Source organism: Trachypithecus francoisi, unplaced genomic scaffold (assembly GCF_009764315.1).
Source record: "Trachypithecus francoisi isolate TF-2019V2 unplaced genomic scaffold, Tfra_2.0 Lachesis_group1, whole genome shotgun sequence".
Taxonomy (NCBI): Eukaryota; Metazoa; Chordata; class Mammalia; order Primates; family Cercopithecidae; genus Trachypithecus; species Trachypithecus francoisi.
In genome coordinates, this window is record NW_022681454.1 from 77,201,191 (window position 1) to 77,220,818 (window position 19,628).

Below are 19,628 nucleotides of genomic sequence, written 5' to 3' on the forward strand. Positions count from 1 at the left end.
ATGACAAACCCTAGAGTCAACATAATATTGAATGGGGAAAACTTGAAAGCCTCTCCTATAAGATCTGGAACAAGCCAAGGATGCCCACTTCCACATTTTTATTCAACATAATCCTAGAAATCCTGGCCAGGGCAAATAGTCAAGAGGAAGAAATAAAGGGCAACCAAATTGAAAAGAAGAAGTCAAATTAGCCTTGTACGTAGACTACATGATCTTGTATTTAGAAAAACCTTAACACTCCACTAAAAAACTATTGGAACTGATAAGAAAATTCAGTAAAGTTGCACAACACAAAATCAAGATTACAAAAATCAACAGCATTTTTATACTCCAACAGCAATCTGAAAAAGAAATCAAGAAAACAATTCCATTTACAATAGCTGCAAAGAATAGAAAACACCTAGAAATCAATTTAACCAAATATATGAAAGAGTTATACAAGGAAAACTACAAAACACTGATGAAAGAAATAGAAGAGGCCATAAAAAAATGGAAGGATATTCCATACTCACGGATTGACAGAATTAATGTTGTTAAAATGATAATAACACCCAAAGCAATTTACAGATTCAATGTAATCCCTATTAGAACACGATCAATATTCCTCACAGATACAGAAAAAAAAAAAAATCCTCAAATAAATTGGAACCATGAAAGACCCCAAATAGCCAAAGCAATTCTGAGCAAAAAAATAAAGCTGGAGATCACACTAACTGACTTCAAAATATACTATACAGCTATCCAATCAGCATGGTACTGGCATAAAAACAAGACACACAGACCAACAGAACATAATAGGGGACCCAGATATAAATCCACACATTTAAAGCCAACTCATTTTCAACAAGATGCCAAGAACATACAATGGTGAAAGGGCAGTCTTTTCAGTAAGTGGTGCTGGGAAAACTGGATAACCACATACAGAATAATGAAACTGGACCCCTATCTCTCACCACATACAACACTCAAATCAAAGTGGATTAAAGACTTGAATCTGTGACCTGAAACTATGGAACTACTAGAAGAAAATGTTGGGGAAATGCTTTAGGACATTGGTGTGGACAAATACTGTTTGTGTAAGACTGTAAAAGCACAGGCAACAAAAGTAAAAATAGACAAATGGGATTACATTAAGCCAAAAAGCTTCTGCATAGCAATGGAAACAATTAACAAAGTGAAGAGACAACCTACAGAATGGGAGAAAATATCTGCAAACTATCCATCTGACAAGGGATTAATAACCAGAATATACAAGGAGCTCAAACAACTCCACAGCAAAAAAACCCAAATAATCCAATTTTAAAATGGGCAACAAAGATTTTCATAGACAGTTCTCAAAAGAAAATATACAGATGGCCAAAAAGCATGTGAAAAAATGCTCAACATGACTAATTATCAGAGAAATGCAAATTAAAACCACAATGAGATATCATCTCACCCCAGTTAGAATGCCTTTTATCAAAAAAGATGGGGAATAACAGATGCTGGCAAGGATGTGGAGAAACAGGAACTCTTGTACACTGTTGGTGGGAATGTAAATTAGTACAGCCACTATGGAAAACAGTGTACGAAGGTTCCTCAAAAAACTAAAAATAGAACTACCATATGATCCTGCAATTCCATTACTGAGTAAATATCTGAAAGAGAGGAAATCAATATATCGAAGAAATATCTGCCCCCGGTATATATACACAGGAAATACTATTCAACTATGAAAATGAATGAAATGCTGTCATTTGCAGCAACATGGAAGGACCTGGAGGTCATGATGTTAAGTGAACCATGTCAAGCACAGAAACACAAATATTGTTTGTTCTCACCCATATGTGGGTGATAAAAAGTGGATCTCATGAAGGCAGAGAGTAGACTGGTGGTTATCAAAGACCAGTAAAAGGATGAGGGAGGAGGCGTGAAGAGAGGCTGATTAATGGGCACAAATATACACTTAGAAGTAAGACCTGGTGTTCGAGAGCTATCAGTAGGGTGACTCTAGTTAACACTAATCTAGCGCACATTCCAAAACAGCTAAAAGAGAATAATTCACACATTCCTAGCATAAAGAAAAAAATAAAGTGATAAATATCCCAATTACCCTGACTTGATTATATGAATGTCTCAAATTATCACATGTAACCCAAAAATATGTACATCTCATATGTACCAATAGAAGTATATAAACTATCTATTTATTTATTCATTCATTCATTCATTCATTTAGAGGCAGAGTCTTGCTCTGTCACCCAGGCTGGAGTGCAGTGGCATGATCTCAGCTCAGTGCAATCTCCGCCCTTGGGCTCAAGTGATCCTCCCACCTCAGCTTCCTGAGCAACTGGGACCACAGGTGCACACTATCACGCCTAGCTATTGTTTTTTTTTTTTTTGGCAAAGATGGGGTCTCACCATGTGGCCCAGGCTTGTCTTGAACTCCTGAGCTCAAGCAATCCTCCCGCCTCAGCCTCCCAAAGTGCTGAGATTACAGGTGTGAGCCACTATATCCTGCCAAAAGTAAATAAACCTTTAAAAAAAGAAATGCATATATGAAAATACAATAATCTTTTTGGGTTAGGGGTAGTGGCCCATGCCTGTAATTCCAATTGCTGAGGTGGGAGGATTCCTTGAGTCCAAGAGGTAGAGGCTGCAGTGAGCTGTGATCATGCCACTGCACTCCAGCCTGGGCAACAGAGTGAGATCCCATCTCAAAAACAAAAAAAAAATCTGTTCTGTTTGGATGCTGGAAAATTATATTAAATGATCACATACTTTATTAGCTAGGTTTTCTTGCAAATTTGCAATCTTTTCTGTCTTCTCATCTACAGTCTCCTGGAGAAAGTCTTTTTCTTTATCAATAACACCAATGGTCTTTTTCATTACATGAGCCTCCTCATCCTGTGAAGTCATCTTAAGGTTTAATTCATCTACAAATGAAAAGAAATGTTTGTTAGATAAAGTATATTAGGATTAGCAGAAACATAATTTTAAAACATTTACCTATTTTTTCCTCCAGTATTTTAATTTGTGCTTGGGCTGATTCAAGTTCACCTCTTTTAATGGAAAGTCGGTGCTGATAGTCATCAACTGACCGCTGTAGCTGCTCATTTACTATCCTAAAGAATCAACAGACAAAAACAAATGGTATTCTTTCTCTCTCATAGAAATACTTTTAAAAAATGAGATTTCCTAAAAATATTTTGATGTCTTATTTTTAAAGTTTTTGTTATTTTTTATTTTAAAGCTCTTCCAGTATAATCTATGGCATTATATATTATTTCTAGCTGTGCACTATTCTCTAAAATGGTTCCATCTTCCTAAAAATAATATAATATAAAAATCAAATTAATTGTGTGTTCTTTTCTAGAAGCTTCTTGGTAGTTTTAAAGCTCTTCTTAGTTTCCTAATGTTAACCCCTTTTCCTTTAAATCTTTTTCTAATAGTGGAGGCAAAGGAAAAATCCTGTTCTTACAGTATGACCTGGCATTTCAAAGCACTATCCATAAATTCTAACCATCCCAACAAGTGAGTTCTTTTTTTTTGTTTGTTTGAGACATGGTCTCCCTCTGACACACAGGCTGGAGTGCAGTGGTAAGATCTCAGCTCACTGCAACCTCCGCCTCCTGGGCTCAGGTGATCCTCCTACCTCATCATCCCTAGAGGCTGGGACTACAGATGTGGACCACCAGACCTATCTAATTTTTCTATTTTTAGTAGAGATGGGGTTTTACCATGTTGCCCAAGCTGGTCTCAAACTCCTAAGCTCAAGCAATCCATCTGCCTCGGTCTCCCAAAGTGCTGGGATTACAGGCATAAGCCACCATTCCCAGCCCTGACCTGTAAGCTTTTAATATTGCTTCTTATTCTGACTTTTTGGCCGGGTAGTCAAATGGAGTCACAGAAAGCAGGGAAAGTAGGCATTTCCCGCAGTACAATGGGGATTTAAGATTAAAGACTTCGTTCAGGGAGCAAAAGAAAGGATGCACAGAGGCCTACATGGTTAACAATAAAGATGGTTTCAGAGAAATCTGTTACAGATCAGTAGGATTATTTTTCAGAAGTACTGTTCCTGGAAGGTTTAACAGTAAAAAATCGCTTTCATGTCATGCAGTCTTCAGAACACTTTTAGCCCTGATCTGGGACTTCACAATCCTGCCTTGCTGAAAAGACATGGCTCTCATCTCAGAGTATTTATCAGGAATTTCCATGGATTCCTTTTAGGTTTCCTTTGAGGAATAAGACATGGAAAAAGATACTGAGGAGAGCTTAGCTTAGAATCGCCTAAAGGAAAGGTTTGAATTCCAAAACCACTAATAAGATGGGACATCTTTATAGAAATGAAGAAGTTTTACTTGGCAGTATTGAGGTATTCTGAAAGACAAAACACATGACCCTGACTGTTCTAATAGCAAGTGAATGATGATCAAGAGGTAGGGAGGAGAGTCAAGTTGGGACTGATTTATTTAGACTTGCAAAACTAAACCAAACCAAATTAGAAAGACACTAGGTTCAAGCAATCTTCCTAAAATTATGTGTGAGGTTCAGGTTCAGGTGACTGCACTGTATTCAAGCTATTCCTAAAAGCTAGAACTGCTGTTCCATGGGATATAACAACAGAGAGTGGTAATTTGTACATATTAGCTCATTTATTCCTAGAACAGTACCATAATTAGGATGGTTCCATAATTAGAACTATTATCCCAATTTAATACAAACAACGAAAAACTTGTCCAAGGTCACCAAGCAAGTAATGGCAAAGAAAAGATGCAAATTAAGGCTACTCTAACACTATAACGATGTTCTTCTACTATATCGTAATGCCTTATTTGCAGAATATAGGAAGGCCAACATCCTCTATGTGAAAGAGAAAATGCCTGCCAGGAAGCTATATGGAGTCCTTTCAAAAACAGAATGGCCCGCAGAATCCCTAATGAAGGACACTGAGCAGTTGGCAGTGCTTCCAATTCCAGGTAGAAATGTAAAGACTGCTTTATATCTAACTTCATAAAGCGGGGTGACTTTCTAATGAAAGTGGGGTTGACAAAGGCAGGATCACATGTTGATATACATACATATAAAGGAAGCCCTTGGGTGAGTCCTAAAAATAGCTTTGTTTTTTTATATTCTAGTGTAGAAAGAAAAGAAGACGAGACTCAATACCAGACCTTGAATTTAACTTTTCTGACCAAAGTTTTGCTAAAATAAAGGTTCTCTCAACGAAACAGTTGAGGTGTAAAAGTCACAGTAAAGAAGAGTTGAGTGACTGCCGTTATTAGCTGTTCATAATGGTGTTTGGAAAGGAAATTTTGAGAATCAAGTCAGGAAAAATGAACCAGTTTCTTAGCTTCGAAAATGCTATAAACGTAGCAAAGGGAAGTAACAACTTCTCACCAGAGAGTGAAGCAATAAAAATGAACTTAAGCTCTGGCTCTCCACTTAGCAGATGTGACTGGGTAGAGGTCCATCTCTTTGAGCTTCAAATTCCTCAGTTATATTATATTACACGGAGCTATGCATGATCTCATTTTAGGGGACAAAAGTAATTATTTCCATCATGATGCAGTAAATTTTAAACAAAGACAGCATCTTAAAGGATCCTCTGTTCCTAAGAAGTGCTCAAGTTCTAAAATGGAGCTAAAGCACCATCTAAGGTAGGTTTGGAATTTTAACGACCTATTAGAAAAAAAAAAGAGAGAGAGAGAGAGACTGATGTGGTACCCCTGTTTTTATTTTAGATTTCTCCCAGTAGTCTATGGTTATAGCCCACCACTAAGAAAGATGAGTAAGTATCATCTCTTGATCAGTCAGAGAGGGAAAAGAAATTAGGCATGGATTTTCTTTTAGATTTCTTCATGGGGATGATGGTTGTAACTGGTGGCCCTAGATCCCTTGACCCTTTCAATTCTAGATCCACAAACTCAGCTATCCTCACTCAGGGCTCTGGTTCCTCTTTCTTTCCTGGTAGAAAAAAAAATGTTAGGAATGCCCAGAAGACAGTTCTTAAGAATCCCAGGTAACTTATGAGTCTTCTTTCCCTTATCTAAAATGGTTCTCTTGAGCCCAGGAGTTCAAGAACAGCCTGGGCAACATTGTGAGATCCTGTCTCCACAGAAATTTTTAAAACTTAGCTGAGTGTAGTGGTGCATGCCTATAGTCCCAGCTACTCAGGAGGCTGAGATGGGAGGACTGCTTGAGCCAGGAGGTCAAGGTTTCAGTGAACCATGATTGTGCCACTACACTCCAGCCTGCCAGAATGAGACCCTGTCTCAAAATAAGTAAAATAAAATAAAATGGTTATAAATTACCTTAACAAATAAATACTGCTCATGGGAGACTAGTTACATTTGGTTTTCTGAATACAGCTAAAGAAATCCTAGTAAAACAACTAATATATATGGGCTAGAGTTTATGGGTCATTTCCAGGAAAATCTGCTACAGCATCTATTTGATCCTAGATAAGAGTATACCCTCTGGTTTTGAACAAACGCAGATAAAGACTAAGGTGAACTGAGAACAGTCTGACAGTATTTTCAGCTGCAGGATTCTCATTGTGTAGAGCCTCATAGCTGGCAGTTGTGAGGCTTAAGGATGTTTACTAGGGGGTTGACTGAGAAAAGTGAGTTGTCTAACTGGGCTGGAAACAATTTTTCCTTGAGCAGGGGTTGACAAACTACAGCCGGATGCCAATTTCCGCAAGGCCTGAGTGGTATTAATGATTTTTACATGTTTAAATGACTAAAAAAATTTTTCAACAGAAAATTATTATTTAGCGACATATGAAAATTATATGAGGCCGGGCGCGGTGGCTCAAGCCTGTAATCCCAGCACTTTGGGAGGCTGAGACGGGCGGATCACGAGGTCAGGAGATCGAGACCATCCTGGCTAACACTGTGAAACCCCGTCTCTACTAAAAAATACAAAAAACTAGCCGGGCGAGGTGGCGGGCGCCTGTAGTCCCAGCTACTTGGGAGGCTGAGGCAGGAGAATGGCGTGAACCCGGGAGGCGGGGCTTGCAGTGAGCTGAGATCCGGCCACTGCACTCCAGCCCGGGCGACAGAGTGAGACTCTGTCTCAAAAAAAACAAAAAAAAAAAACCAAAAAAACAAACAAAAAAAAGAAAATTATATGAAATCCAAATTTTAGTGTCCATAATAAAGTATCAGAATACAACCACACTACTTTGTTTTATATATTGTCTAGGGCTACTTTCAAGCTACAAGGGCAGTGTTAAGCAGGTGTGACATAAACTATATAGCCCACACAGTCTAACAGGGTGTCCAAGCGAGATAATAACAGTCACGGGTTCTTAGGTTCTGTTTCTGGTTGGGCCAGTAAAGTCTCTTCCTCATCCCTGTTTTGCTTATCACTAGAGACAGACTAAAAACCATGGCTTCAGGCTGCTGAAAGCCTAAAACAAAACAAAAGAGACAACAACAAAATACGGTGGGTTGGATAAGCTTTGTCTAAAATACTGACTCTTGTCTATTTACAAAAAAAAAAAAAAAAAAAAAAGACTGTTGACCTCAGCTCTAAAGACTGGCTAGCATGCTCCCGGAGACTATCCTTCCTGGGTAGACAAAAGTTCCTTTACAGCATTCTGTAGCTTTGATCTAGGGTATAAAATGCCAGATCTCATTAAATGGTGCAATTAAAGGGAGATGACAGTAATTTAACTTTAAAATGTGGTTAAAAAGTGAGATTTTATATTATGCGCTCTGAAAACAGACAAAGAAACTAGACAAAAGATTCTCTATTTGGACAATTAAACTATGCTTAGGCCGGACATGGTGGCTCATGCCTGTAATCCCAGCACTTCGGAAGGCTGAGGCGGGTGGATCACCTGAGGTCAGGTGTTTGAGACCAGCCTGGCCAACATGGTGAAACCTTGTCTCTACTAAAAATACAAAGATTAGCCAGGCATGGTGGCAGGCACCTGTAATCCCAGCTACTCGGAAGGCTGAGGCAGGAGAATTGCTTGAACCCGGGAGGTGGAGGTTGCAGTGAGCCAAGATCGTGCCACTGCGCTCCAGCCTGGGTGACAGAGCAAGACTTTGTCTCAAAAAAAAAAAAAAAAAAAAAGATGATTATGCTTGATATAGAAAATCCTGTTTGTTGGTAATAAAATTTGGTGGAAAAGGCCTGACACAGGAAGGGAAAAAGAAGATGGGTATCTCAGGGGGATGGAAAGGAACATATGCCTTATTTATCTGAGACAGTCTCACTCTGTCACCCAGGCTGGAATACAGTGGCATGAGCACAGCTCACTGTAGCCTTGAACTCCTAGGCTCAAGCAATCCTCCTACCTCAGCCTCTCAGGTAGCTGGGAATATAGGCACATGCTACCATGCCTGGCTGACTTTTGTATTTTTTGCAGAGATAAGGTTTTACCACATTGCCCAGGCTGCTCTTGAATTCCTGGGCTCAAGTGATCCTCCCACCTTGGCCTCCCAAGTGTTGAAACTATAATCCCAAAGTGTTGAAATTATAGGCATGAGCCACCATGCCTGGCCCTGACTCTCAGCTTCTACAATGTCTTCATGTCAAGGAAAAGAGAACATAATGTGATCAGAGGGGTAGCAAGAGCTCTATTAATCATATTGAAAGTGGCAAAAGGTTTGGATAATGTGGTTTTACTTCCCAAGAGTGCTGGGTATGATGGTTTGTATTTGGTTTTGCTTTGGACTTGGATTCAATCATTTCAACTCATGGTTCTACCAATACTCACTGATATGGAGAATACGACTGATACACTTTCCTAAGAGACAAGACAAGTTATATTTTTCTGTTACAGCAAAACAAAGTTATGAAATAATGTCATATTCCCAGGTTATACAAGGCAACCTGGTAGAAAGGTAGACAAAAATTCTCACTATGGCCCAGGGACTGAACTACTCCTACGTGAGGGAAGAGGCAGATTGAGCTCATGAGAGAAAAGGATATTAGTATTAGTACAAGAAGTAAAACTCCAAAGGAGCTATAGGCTAGGTTATCCAAGAGAGGGCACTGAGAGCTCTGCCTTCTAAGACTGGAAAAAGCCTCCTGTGAGGAAAAGAGGTGTTTCAGCTATAACCTCAAGGAAAAACAAAATGGATGAAATGCTAGATCCAGTCAGCTGGACACAAAAGTGAAAAGTAAAATTCTGGATGACAAGAATATACCATGTTATCTGTACTTCGGAGCTGAATCCAGACATGAGCCAGAGGACATACTGATCCATTCAGCTCTCCTCTTACAGAAAAAAGCAAAGAAAAAAGCAGTATCTACTTTAGTTCTTCCTGAGGTCTGACCTATCAAAACTATCATCAGAGAAGCAAAAGAGCAAAACTGGAGATGCTCTTTATGAGTCACTAATATAGTATTCCTTAATTAACTAGACACACCCAGTTCTTGGTCTTATTTCATTAAGTCATTAGATAATCAGAGAACCCTTATGAACTATAGTCTCAGACTTTTCCTAATTCTTTTGATTCTCATATTTGCTCTGTTTACTATATACTTCTGTGATTCCTAGTTTTTTGTATATTGGATCTGTGTCTTTTTTCTCATCATTTATTTTTGTTCTTTAGAGTTCTGGGTGACTTTCATGAGTTTGTTTTTTCTATTTCACCAACTCAGTTTTCTGCAATATCCAATGTCATTCACTAACTTTTCAGTTTTAATTTGTTAAATCTTGTTTTAAAAGTGTCATTACTATACCCTTTCTGATCTCAAGTTGTCACTGTTTCATGACTGTTTCACAGATGTAATGTCTTGCTGACATGTGAAAATCTTTTCCTGATTCTGGCTGCAAATGTAATTTAGAGAGAGGTGTTTCCTCAGATTCTTCAGGAGTGTTCCCCTTTTTCCGACCTTCAGTATCTTTTCAGTTATTGCAGCTACTCTGACCAGAAAAAAAGCTTTGTTTGCCTTTTGTTTCCTTGAGTCTTCTGTATTCTAAATTAATTAATGACTAACAAACAACTCAGTATGCTAAGGTAAATGTTCTACTTATTGTATTTCTCAGCCCCATATTAGTCATCTAAACCTTTTGATTTTATGTAAAAAGTGTTTCTTAAATTTGGTCTCTGTTCTCTGAGTTCATTACCACTGCTTCAGTCCAGATCCTTGGTCTCCATTTTTTGCCATCAATCTCTAAGACTTGAAATCCATGTTCCCATATTTCCACCAGAGTTAGCTTTCTAAAAGGATTATTATTCATATGTCTTACCTTTCTACTTAAAAATTTCTGTTTCTAAGTCAGAAAAGGCTAAAAATAGGAGATAAATTCTCCGACTTTACATTTCACTGAAACAGGCAAGAAAGAGAAAGAAAATGGCATAGGTAGTAAACAATTCTGTAATTTCCAGTGATCTTACACTATGGAATACAAATGATCCGAAGTATTTAATAGGATTTCAAAAGGAAGGAGGTTGAAAAACTTTGCCTGCAATCATAATAATCTGTGAAATTTCTTTTAAAAAACACAGATACCCAAAACCTACCCGAGTAGATTCTCAGTGAATTAGAACCTCCAAAATCAGCCCCTTAAATTCATACTTTTCAAAAGCTCCCAGGTGAGTCTGCTGCAAAGCCAACTTCTAAAACTACTGCTCAAAGGCCCAGTCCAAAATGCTATGGTTATAAACCTTACATAACCACAAACACGTTCCCAGAAATGAAATTAGAAAATTTTGAATAAACTTACCTAAGTGAGTTCACCTCTGTTTTCTGATGAGATGAGTCACCAGCCACATGGCTAAATTTTTGAGCTTGGACTTTTAATTTGTTCTCTAATGACTCTATTGTTTCTTTCATTATTAATACTTTAGACTTTAATTCATATTTTTCGCTTTCAAGCTATAATTTAAATTAAAAAAATAATAGGTATACATCTTAATATGTTAATTATATTTTTCTTAGGCACTCTTTAATAATATTTCTGGAAGAAAACTAAGAACAGATTTATTTTTTAAAAAATTTTGGAAGTCACGTGTACAGTTTAGGTTCTAGGAGTCAGAATGGGTGTAAACTTTCTCTCTCCTCACTATCATTAAAGATACAAACAAAATATAAAAAGCATGAAAAGAAAAGAATGTATCTGTAACAGCAATGAAACAGGAAGGGAAACCACTGGCAGTGTTAAAATTTTGGGGAATTTCTAAAACACAATAAGTAAATAGGACTGAATTGAGAGGAAAAAAACACAGCACGAAACATTGTAACCCAAATACAAAGTGGGCAAGATTTATGTGAAGAAACAGTATATAATATCCTGAAGAGCACAGAACATAACCTGACATAATGTAAAGGCACACAATGTTTCTTGATGGGAGCACAATATTGTAAATATAATAAAATGTCCTCAAATAATAGTAAATTCAATGGAATTCCAATACTAATTCTAACACATCCTTTTTAAAAACAGGGATGGCTTAGATTTGATTCTAAATTTATTTACCAAAAAAAAGAAAGAAAGAAAAAAACCAGAAAAATTTTTGGAAAAAATACAAGTATACTTGCTTTTTGAGATATCAAAACAAACTATAAAGTTACTATATGGGAGGCTGAGGTGAGGAATCACGAGGTCAGGAGATGGAGGCCATCCTGGATAGCACGGTGAAACCCCATCTCTACGAAAAAATACAAAAAATTAGCTGGGCGTGGTGGCACATGCCTGTAGTCCTAGCTACTCGAGAGGCCGAGGCAGGAGAATCACTAGAACCCGGGTGGCAGAGGTTGCAATGAGCCGAGACTGTGCCACTGCACTCCTGCCTGGGTGACAGAGCAAGACTCTTTCTCAAAAAAAAAAAAAAAAAGTTATTATAATTAGAACGGTGATGATTTCACATACAAATGCACAAGCAAATTTATGAAAGTGAAAACAGTAAAAAAAAAATGTACAGATGTAAATTTAGAAAAGATAGCATTTTTGGGAAGTAGGAAAAGGATAAACTTCGAAAATAAGAGTAGTGGGCTGGGCATGGTGGCTCACACCTTTAATCCTAGTACTTTGGGAGGCCAATGCAAGAGGATCACTTGAGGCCAGGAAGACTGCTTGAGGCCAGGAGCTCGAGACCAGCCTGGGAAACATAGTGAGACCCTGTCTCTACAATAAAATTTTTTAAAAATTAGCCAGGCATGATGGTATACCTGTAGTCCTAGCTACTAGGGAGGCTGAGGTGGGAGGATCGCTTGAGCCCAGGAGTTGGAGGAGGCAGTGAGCTGTGATCATACAACAGCACTCCAGCCTGGGCAACAGAGCAAGACTCTGTCTCTTTAAAATAAATAAGTGTGGGGACAAATACTCATTGGAAAAAAAACTCAGCTGGATTTCTTCTTTATTTTCCATACAAAAATAAATTCTAGATGGGAAAATGATCTATATTTAAATTTTAAAATCAGTAAATATTAGTAATAAATGTAAGTCTTCCAGTTAGAACTGTGGACTGATCACACATATTTTATCTCACCTCCCTCTAATACCACTGCTAAAATGACAGTAAAGGAATAAGAATACACAGCTCTAGAAGCGAGGTTTTTAGAAGAAAAAAACTGAAACTGACGTTTGTGTATTCAAAACATATTTAAAGGCATAAGTCAGAGACATTAGAGCTCTTGACAAAAATTAGCAATAGGGTCAAAGAAAACCGGTAACACAAAGCAAAGCAAACCAAAACAAAGTCAATTACTAACTAAAGGAAAAAAATTTACAAGACAAAAGTCAGTTTTGCCAGCCTTACAATCAGTCCCCACTACACCATCTTAGCACAAAAGCAGCCACAGACAATATACAAATAAATAAGCAAAACCGTGCTGCAAAAAGAGACCTGAGGTTGCATTTGCCCTGGGGATCATATTTTGCTGAGCTCCATCATATCCAGTACATATCTAGAAAGGGAATTGCTGGCTCATAGGGTATGCCTTTGCTAGATAATACCAATTTTTTTGGAACAGATAGGAGGTTTGCACTCCCAGGAGCTACACATATTTGCTAATACATGTTACAACTTGTTAATTTCTAATGCCTTGATGTAAAATGATTTTACTGTTTTGATTTACATTTCCCCCATTATTGAGGTAGAATTATCTTTTATGTTTATTAGCCATTTGTTTTTCTTCCTCCGTGAAGAGTTTATTCATTCACATCTTCTGTTGAGGCTTTTTCAGGGGAGGGGGATTACATGTGTAACAAATTGTTCTATCAGTGGCTTGTCTTTTCGATTTATAGTTAAGTAGAGAAACAAATGTTTTTGTCAATGTGGTCCCACTTACCAGTGTTTTCCTTTAAGGAATAAACTTATTCGCGTTTGTGTCTTGTTTACGGGCACACATGCTGGCACCAGACACCTGCTAGCTGTGTGATCTTAGGCAAGGTTCCCCTCTGCCTCAGTTTCCTTATTTGTGAAATGAGGACAATATTAGCATTTACTTTATATGACTGTTGTGAAAATTAAAATAATTAGGTATAAAATGTTGAGAAAAGTATCTGAAACATAGCGAATGCTATATAAATGATTGATACTATTATTTCTCCAAGGTCAAAAAGATCTTCTCCTGTACTTCTTTTAAAAATGTAGTAATATCTTGAACATTCAAGGCTGCAAGTAACCTTTTTTTTTTTTTTTTTTTTTATTATACTTTAAGTTCTAGGGTACATGTGCATGACTTTTATATCATGTATAACTCCCCAATGCAATCCCTCCCTCCTCCCCCCTCCCCATGATAGGCCCCAGTGTGTGATGTTCCCCTTCCCGAGTCCAAGTGATCTCATTGTTCAGTTCCCACCTATGAGTGAGAACATGCGGTGTTTGGTTTTCTCTTCTTGTGATAGTTTGCTAAGAATGATGGTTTCCAGCTGCATCCATGTCCCTACAAAGGACGCAAACTCATCCTTTTTGATGGCTGCATAGTATTCCATGGTGTATATGTGCCACATTTTCTTAATCCAGTCTGTCACAGATGGACATTTGGGTTGATTCCAAGTCTTTGCTATTGTGAATAGTGCCGCAATAAACATACGTGTGCATGTGTCTTTGTAGTAGAGTAATTTATAATCCTTTGGGTATATACCCAGTAGTGGGATGGCTGGGTCATATGGTACATCTAGTTCTAGATCCTTGAGGAATCGCCATACTGTTTTCCATAATGGTTGAACTAGTTTACAATCCCACCAACAGTGTAAAAGTGTTCCTATTTCTCCACATCCTCTCCAACACCTGTTGTTTCCTGACTTCTTAATGATTGCCATTCTAACTGGTGTGAGATGGTATCTCATTGTAGTTTTGATTTGCATTTCTCTGATGGCGAGTGATGATGAGCATTTTTTCATGTGTCTGTTGGCTGTATGGATGTCTTCTTTTGAGAAATGTCTGTTCATATCCTTTCCCCACTTTTTGATGGGGTTGTTTTTTTCTTGTATATTTGTTTGAGTTCTTTGTAGATTCTGGATATTAGCCCTTTGTCAGATGAGTAGGTTGCAAAAATTTTTCCCATTCTGTAGGTTGCCTGTTCACTCTGATGGTAGTTTCTTTAGCTGTGCAAAAGCTCTTTAGTTTAATTAGATCCCATGTGTCAATTTTTGCTTTTGCTGCCGTTGCTTTTGGTGTTTTAGACATGAAGTCCTTGCCCATGCCTATGTCCTGAATGGTACTACCTAGATTTTCTTCTAGGGTTTTTATGGTATTAGGTCTAACATTTAAGTCTCTAATCCATCTTGAATTAATTTTCGTATAAGGGGTAAGGAAAGGATCCAGTTTCAGCTTTCTACTTATGGCTAGCCAATTTTCCCAGCACCATTTATTAAATAGGGAATCCTTTCCCCATTTCTTGTTTCTCTCAGGTTTGTCAAAGATCAGATGGCTGTAGATGTGTGGTATTATTTCTGAGGACTCTGTTCTGTTCCATTGGTCTATATCTCTGTTTTGGTACCAGTACCATGCTGTTTTGGTTACTGTAGCCTTGTAGTATAGTTTGAAGTCAGGTAGCGTGACGCCTCCAGCTTTGTCCTTTTGACTTAGGATTGTCTTGGCAATGCGGGCTCTTTTTTGGTTCCATATGAACTTTAAAGCAGTTTTTTCCAATTCTGTGAAGAAAGTCATTGGTAGCTTGATGGGGATGGCATTGAATCTATAAATCACCTTGGGCAGTATGGCCATTTTCACGATATTAATTCTTCCTATCCATGAGCATGGTATGTTCTTCCATTTGTTTGTGTCCTCTTTGATTTCACTGAGCAGTGGTTTGTAGTTCTCCTTGAAGAGGTCCTTTACATCCCTTGTAAGCTGGATTCCTAGGTATTTTATTCTCTTTGAAGCAATTGTGAATGGAAGTTCATTCCTGATTTGGCTCTCTGCTTGTCTGTTACTGGTGTATAAGAATGCTTGTGATTTTTGCACATTAATTTTGTATCCTGAGACTTTGCTGAAGTTGCTTATCAGCTTAAGGAGATTTTGGGCTGAGACGATGGGGTTTTCTAAATATACAATCATGTCATCTGCAAACAGGGACAATTTGACTTCTTCTTTTCCTAACTGGATACCCTTGATTTCTTTCTCTTGCCTGATTGCCCTAGCCAGAACTTCCAACACTATGTTGAATAGGAGTGGTGAGAGAGGGCATCCCTGTCTTGTGCCAGTTTTCAAAGGGAATTTTTCCAGTTTTTGCCCATTCAGTATGATATTAGCTGTGGGTTTGTCATAAATAGCTCTTATTATTTTGAGGTACGTTCCATTAATACCAAATTTATTGAGCGTTTTTAGCATAAAGGGCTGTTGAATTTTGTCAAAAGCCTTTTCTGCATCTATTGAGATAATTATGTGGTTCTTGTCTTTGGTTCTGTTTATATGCTGGATTACGTTTATTGATTTGCGAATGTTGAACCAGCCTTGCATCCCAGGGATGAAGCCCACTTGATCATGGTGGATAAGCTTTTTGATGTGCTGCTGAATCCGGTTTGCCAGTATTTTATTGAGGATTTTTGCATCGATGTTCATCAGGGATATTGGTCTAAAATTCTCTTTTTTTGTTGTGTCTCTGCCAGGCTTTGGTATCAGGATGATGTTGGCCTCATAAAAAGAGTTAGGGAGGATTCCCTCTTTTTCTATTGATTGAAATAGTTTCAGAAGGAATGGTACCAGCTCCTCCTTGTACCTCTGGTAGAATTCAGCTGTGAATCCATCTGGTCCTGGACTTTTTTTGGTGGGTAGGCTATTAATTGTTGCCTCAATTTCAGAGCCTGCTATTGGTCTATTCAGGGATTCAACTTCTTCCTGGTTTAGTCTTGGGAGAGTGTAAGTGTCCAGGAAATTATCCATTTCTTCTAGATTTTCTAGTTGATTTGCGTAGAGGCATTATAGTATTCTCTGATGGTTGTTTGTATTTCTGTGGGGTCGGTGGTGATATCCCCTTTATCATTTTTTATTGTGTCTATTTGATTCTTCTCTCTTTTCTTCTTTATTAGTCTAGCTAGCGGTCTGTCAATTTTGTTGATCTTTTCAAAAAACCAACTCCTGGATTCATTGATTTTTTGGAGGGTTTTTTGTGTCTCTATCTCCTTCAGTTCTGCTCTGATCTTAGTTATTTCTTGCCTTCTGCTAGCTTTTGAATGTGTTTGCTCTTGCCTCTCTAGTTCTTTTAATTGTGATGTTAGAGTGTCAATTTTAGATCTCTCCTGCTTTCTCTTGTGGGCATTTAGTGCTATAAATTTCCCTCTACACACTGCTTTAAATGTGTCCCAGAGATTCTGGTATGTTGTATCTTTGTTCTCATTGGTTTCAAAGAACATCTTTATTTCTGCTTCATTTCGTTATGTACCCAGTAGTCATTCAGGAGCAGGTTGTTCAGTTTCCATGTAGTTGAGCGGTTTTGATTGAGTTTCTTAGTCCTGAGTTCTAGTTTGATTGCACTGTGGTCTGAGAGACAGTTTGTTATAATTTCAGTTCTTGTACATTTGCTGAGGAGTGCTTTACTTCCAATTATGTGGTCAATTTTGGAATAAGTGCGATGTGGTGCTGAGAAGAATGTATATTCTGTTGATTTGGGGTGGAGAGTTCTATAGATGTCTATTAGGTCCGCTTGGTGCAGAGATGAGTTCAATTCCTGGATATCCTTGTTAACTTTCTGTCTCGTTGATCTGTCTAATGTTGACAGTGGAGTGTTGAAGTCTCCCATTATTATTGTATGGGAGTCTAAGTCTCTTTGTAGGTCTCTAAGGACTTGCTTTATGAATCTGGGTGCTCCTGTATTGGGTGCATATATATTTAGGAGAGTTAGCTCTTCCTGTTGAATTGATCCCTTTACCATTATGTAATGGCCTTCTTTGTCTCTTTTGATCTTTGATGGTTTAAAGTCTGTTTTATCAGAGACTAGGATTGCAACCCCTGCTTTTTTTTGTTCTCCATTTGCTTGGTAGATCTTCCTCCATCCCTTTATTTTGAGCCTATGTATGTCTCTGCATGTGAGATGGGTCTCCTGAATACAGCAGACTGATGGGTCTTGACTCTTGATCCAGTTTGCCAGTCTGTGTCTTTTAATTGGAGCATTTAGTCCATTGACATTTAAGGTTAATATTGTTATGTGTGAACTTGATCCTGTCATTATGATATTAACTGGTTATTTTGCTCGTTAGTTGATGCAGTTTCTTCCTAGCCTCGATGGTCTTTACATTTTGGCATGTTTTTGCAATGGCTGGTACCGGTTGTTCCTTTCCATGTTTAGGGCTTCCTTCAGGGTCTCTTGTAAGGCAGGCCTGGTGGTGACAAAATCTCTAAGCATTTGCTTATCTGTAAAGGATTTTATTTCTCCTTCACTGATGAAGCTTAGTTTGGCTGGATATGAAATTCTCGGTTGAAAATTCTTTTCTTTAAGAACGTTGAATATTGGCCCCCACTCTCTTCTGGCTTGTAGAGTTTCTGCCGAGAGGTCTGCTGTTATTCTGATGGGCTTCCCTTTGTGGGTAACCCGACCTTTCTCTCTGGCTGCCCTTAAGATTTTTTCCTTCATTTCAACTTTGGTGAATCTGGCAATTATGTGTCTTGGAGTTGCTCTTCTGGAGGAGTATCTTTGTGGCGTTCTCTGTATTTCCTGAATTTGAATGTTGGCCTGCCCTACTAGGTTGGGGAAGTTCTCCTGGATGATATCCTGAAGAGTGTTTTCCAACTTGGTTCCATTTTCCCCCTCACTTTCAGGCACCCCAATCAGACGTAGATTTGGTCTTTTGACATAATCCCATACTTCTTGCAGGCTTTGTTCATTTCTTTTTCTTCTTTTTTCTTTTGGTTTCTCTTCTCGCTTCATTTCATTCATTTGATCCTCAATCGCTGATACTCTTTCCTCCAGCTGATCGAGTCGGTTACCGAAGCTTGTGCATTTGTCACGTATTCTCGTGTCATGGTTTTCATCTCTGTCATTTCGTTTATGATCTTCTCTGCATTAATTAGTCTAGCTGTCAATTCTTCCACTTTTTTTTCAAGATTTTTAGTTTCTTTGCGCTGGGTACGTAATTCCTCCTTTAGCTCTGAGAGGTTTGATGGACTGAAGCCTTCTTCTCTCATCTCGTCAAAGTCATTCTCTGACCAGCTTTGATCCGTTGCTGGCGATGGGCTGCGCTCCTTTGCAGGGGGAGATGCGCTCTTATTTTTTGAATTTCCAGCTTTTCTGCCCTGCTTCTTCCCCATCTTTGTGGTTTTATCTGTCTCTGGACTTTGATGATGGTGACGTACTGATGGGGTTTTGGTATAGGTGTCCTTCCTGTTTGATAGTTTTCCGTCTGACAGTCAGAAGGACTGTCTGTTGGTCTGTTAGAGATTGCTTGAGGTCCACTCCAGACCCTGTTTGCCTGGGTATCAGCAGCAGAGGTTGCTGAAGATAGAATATTGCTGAACAGCGAGTGTACCTGTCTGATTCTTTCTTTGGAAGTTTCCTCTCAGGGGTGACGCCACCCTGTGAGGTGTGGGGTATCAGACTGCCCCTAGTGGGGGATGTCTCCCAGCTAGGCTACTCAGGGGTCAGGGACCCACCTGAGCAGGCAGTCTGTCCGTTCTCAGATCTCAACCTCCGCGTTAGGAGATCCACGGCTCTCCCCAAAGCTGTCAGACAGAGTCGTTCGGGTCTGCAGCGGCCCCGCTCTTTCCCCTAATGGACTGCAGCTGTGCGCTGTCCGCAGCGGTAGAGTCTACAGAGACAGGCAGGCTTCCTTGAGCTGCTGTGAGCTCCACCCAGTTCGAGCTTCCCAGCGGCTTTGTTTACCTACTTAAGCCTCAGCAATGGCGGGCGCCCCTCCCCCAGCCTCGCTGCTGCCTTGCGGATAGATCGCCGCAGACGGCTGTGTTAGCAGTGAGGGAGGCTCCGTGGGCGTGGGACCCTCCCGGCCAGGTGTGGGATATATTCTCCTGGTGTGCCTGTTTCCTTAAAGCGCAGTATTGGGGTGGGAGTTACCCGATTTTCCAGGTGGTGTGTGTCTCAGTTCCCCTGGCTAGGAAAAGGGATTTCCTTCCCCCTTGCGCTTCCAGGTGAGGCGATGCCTCGCCCTGCTTCAGCTCACGCTGGTCAGGCTGCAGCAGCTGCCCCGCACCGATTGTCCGGCACTCCCTAGAGAGATGACCCCAGTACCTCAGTTGAAAATGCAGAAATCACCGGTCTTCTGTGTCGCTCGCGCTGGGAGT

At 39.3% G+C, this 19,628-nt stretch overlaps 1 protein-coding gene across 3 annotated transcripts in view; it reads right to left on the reverse strand.

Annotated features, from left to right (window-relative positions):
* The window catches only part of CEP135 (centrosomal protein 135), a 101,471-nt gene that overhangs the window by 30,352 nt on the left and 51,491 nt on the right, over positions 1 to 19,628 (reverse strand). For all 3 annotated transcript variants that reach the window (XM_033214616.1, XM_033214615.1, XM_033214617.1), the window contains 3 exons: positions 10,673 to 10,824; positions 2,989 to 3,104; positions 2,761 to 2,915 (listed from right to left, as the gene is read on the reverse strand). In XM_033214616.1, the coding sequence (XP_033070507.1) occupies positions 2,761 to 2,915; positions 2,989 to 3,104; positions 10,673 to 10,824 (423 nt within the window). The remainder of the gene's footprint in view (positions 1 to 2,760; positions 2,916 to 2,988; positions 3,105 to 10,672; positions 10,825 to 19,628) is intronic.